The sequence below is a fragment of the Chrysochloris asiatica genome, unplaced genomic scaffold (genome assembly GCF_000296735.1).
Source record: "Chrysochloris asiatica unplaced genomic scaffold, ChrAsi1.0 scaffold00189, whole genome shotgun sequence".
NCBI lineage: Eukaryota > Metazoa > Chordata > Mammalia > Afrosoricida > Chrysochloridae > Chrysochloris > Chrysochloris asiatica.
This window is the reverse complement of record NW_006408707.1, coordinates 500,320-502,340: the sequence shown is the minus strand read 5'-3', so window position 1 is coordinate 502,340 and position 2,021 is coordinate 500,320. Positions and strand designations below refer to the sequence as shown.

The 2,021-nt window shown below is 39.4% G+C and overlaps 1 protein-coding gene across 1 annotated transcript in view; it reads left to right on the top strand.

The window, feature by feature from the left end:
- LOC102835261 (tyrosine-protein kinase Fer-like) overlaps window positions 1–2,021 on the top strand; it is a 579,105-nt gene that overhangs the window by 169,207 nt on the left and 407,877 nt on the right. The window contains exon 9 of the mRNA XM_006872259.1: window positions 262–384. Coding sequence (XP_006872321.1) covers window positions 262–384 — 123 coding nt within the window. The remainder of the gene's footprint in view (window positions 1–261; window positions 385–2,021) is intronic.

Here is a 2,021-nt window from a genome sequence, read left to right as displayed (position 1 = left end):
AGGCTTTTTGCTCCCGTAAAGATTTACAGCCTCATAAACCCTATATAGGGACACTGTGAGTTGGAATCAGCTCTGTGGCACACCACCACCACCAAAGTGACCAAGGAAAGGAATTTTCACTTTAATTTTAGTTAATTTCAATGAAATCACATGTGATTAATTCTTTCCGACAGCATAATCCTAGATGAATGAAATATTTTTTCCTATGTGTTAAGTAAGCATAGTTAACATATCTATTAATAAGGAAACTCTTTATTCTAGGTTGAAAACTTTAGCAGAAGAACTTACACAAACACAGCAGCTACTTTTAAACAAGGAGGAAGCTGTATTGGAACTAGAGAGAAGAATTGAAGAATCTTCTAAAACCTATGAAAAGAAGTCTGAGTAAGTAAAAGATGATAATTTGAAGGACAGAAGTTAAATTGATCTAATTTTTTTTCCTGGTGGTCTACTTTTTTTTTTTTTTTTTAAGTGTTTATTATGAATTGAGTGATAGATTACATGGGAGAACATCAACTTTACATTCATTCTATTGTATTTCGTTTCATTGGAATGATTATAATCCCCTCCATGTATCATCATTCAACAGCATTTGCTTCCATTCTCTCTGTTTGGTTTTGGATGTACACCGAAGCACTCAAGAATATATAGCCATTCAAACAACTAAAGGGTACACCCCACAAGCCCACCCCCTGGCTTTCATCACATAGCCCCTCTCCCTCCCTGAGTCCAGAGTCTCTAGCTGCTCCATCTCTCCATGTCATCGTCTCTGCCTCCATCTCTCGTGTCACTGCTTCTCTGGATAGGGTCTCCCACTCCATTCTTTTCCCTTGATGGTCCCAGGGTCCTCTGCTCCTGGGCTGCAAGATCAACCACTCCCCTCCTTTTGTTCCAAAACTTCTACCTTTACATTTGCAACACTCACAGTCAGTCCTGATAGCAATTGTTCACTATTGAACCATGGGAGTCTTATCCCCATCTCCTTTCAGCAGCTCCATCCAGACAGGTTAGAAACCACTCAGTGGAGATTCTACCTTTCCCTGCACCCTCTGGAACTAGGTTACCCTTGAAAGCTTGTAAGCCAGTGATTTCGTGCCTTTGTAGCCTCCCTCCCCCCCCCATTTTAATATCCAATGTCTAAGTTGCCCATCCCTGTCAACCCTGTGTAAATTGATACACTTTTATAGAAATACCTCTGTGGTATTGAATCATTTTCAGTAACTTTAAAAATTTTAAATTTATACCTTTACATAGTTGTATTACTTTGGCTCTGTGGGTTAATGCGCCAGACTGCAATACCATTTGAACTGCAAGGTTGGCGATTCAATCCATGGAGTCCTGGTGTGGCACTGTGGGCTAATTCATCAGACTGCAAAGTCATTTGTACTGCAAAGTCAGTGGTTCAAGTTCACCAGCTGCTCCTTGGAAACCCTATACAGGGTCACTATGGGTCGGAGCCGACTCAACAGCATTTAACAACAACAACAGTTACTTTCTGAGACTCTAAAACAATGATTTTCTGTTTTTATAAATACAGTGATGCATATAAAACTTACTGTGATTAAATATATATATATAAACATCAACTGTTCAGTATAATAAACCACATTATATATACATACTTTAGGCACAGTTGCAGTGCTGAATTGTTGTTGTTGTAGTTGAGGGCCATTGAGTCAGTTCTGATTGATAGCAACCCTGTACAGGGTTACCAAGGAGAGACTGCTGGGTTTGAACCACCAACCTTGCAGTTAGCAGTCCAGAACTTATCTTACAGTACCACACCAGGACTCAAAATTCAAGTTTTCAGATAGCAGCCCAGGGTCAATTTTTAAGCTGGTCTTCAAAGGAGGCATTCAGAGCTACTATGTTATTTCTTTTCTGCACAGTTTACTATTGCTTGTATGAAAGACAGCAGAAATCTTAACATGGCTTATAAGGCTCCATGAGTGTCTATTACTTCCTTCTTCAGATTCTTATGTTAGGATGTTTCCCTTATCTTGATTGTTGTTTGTTGTTGT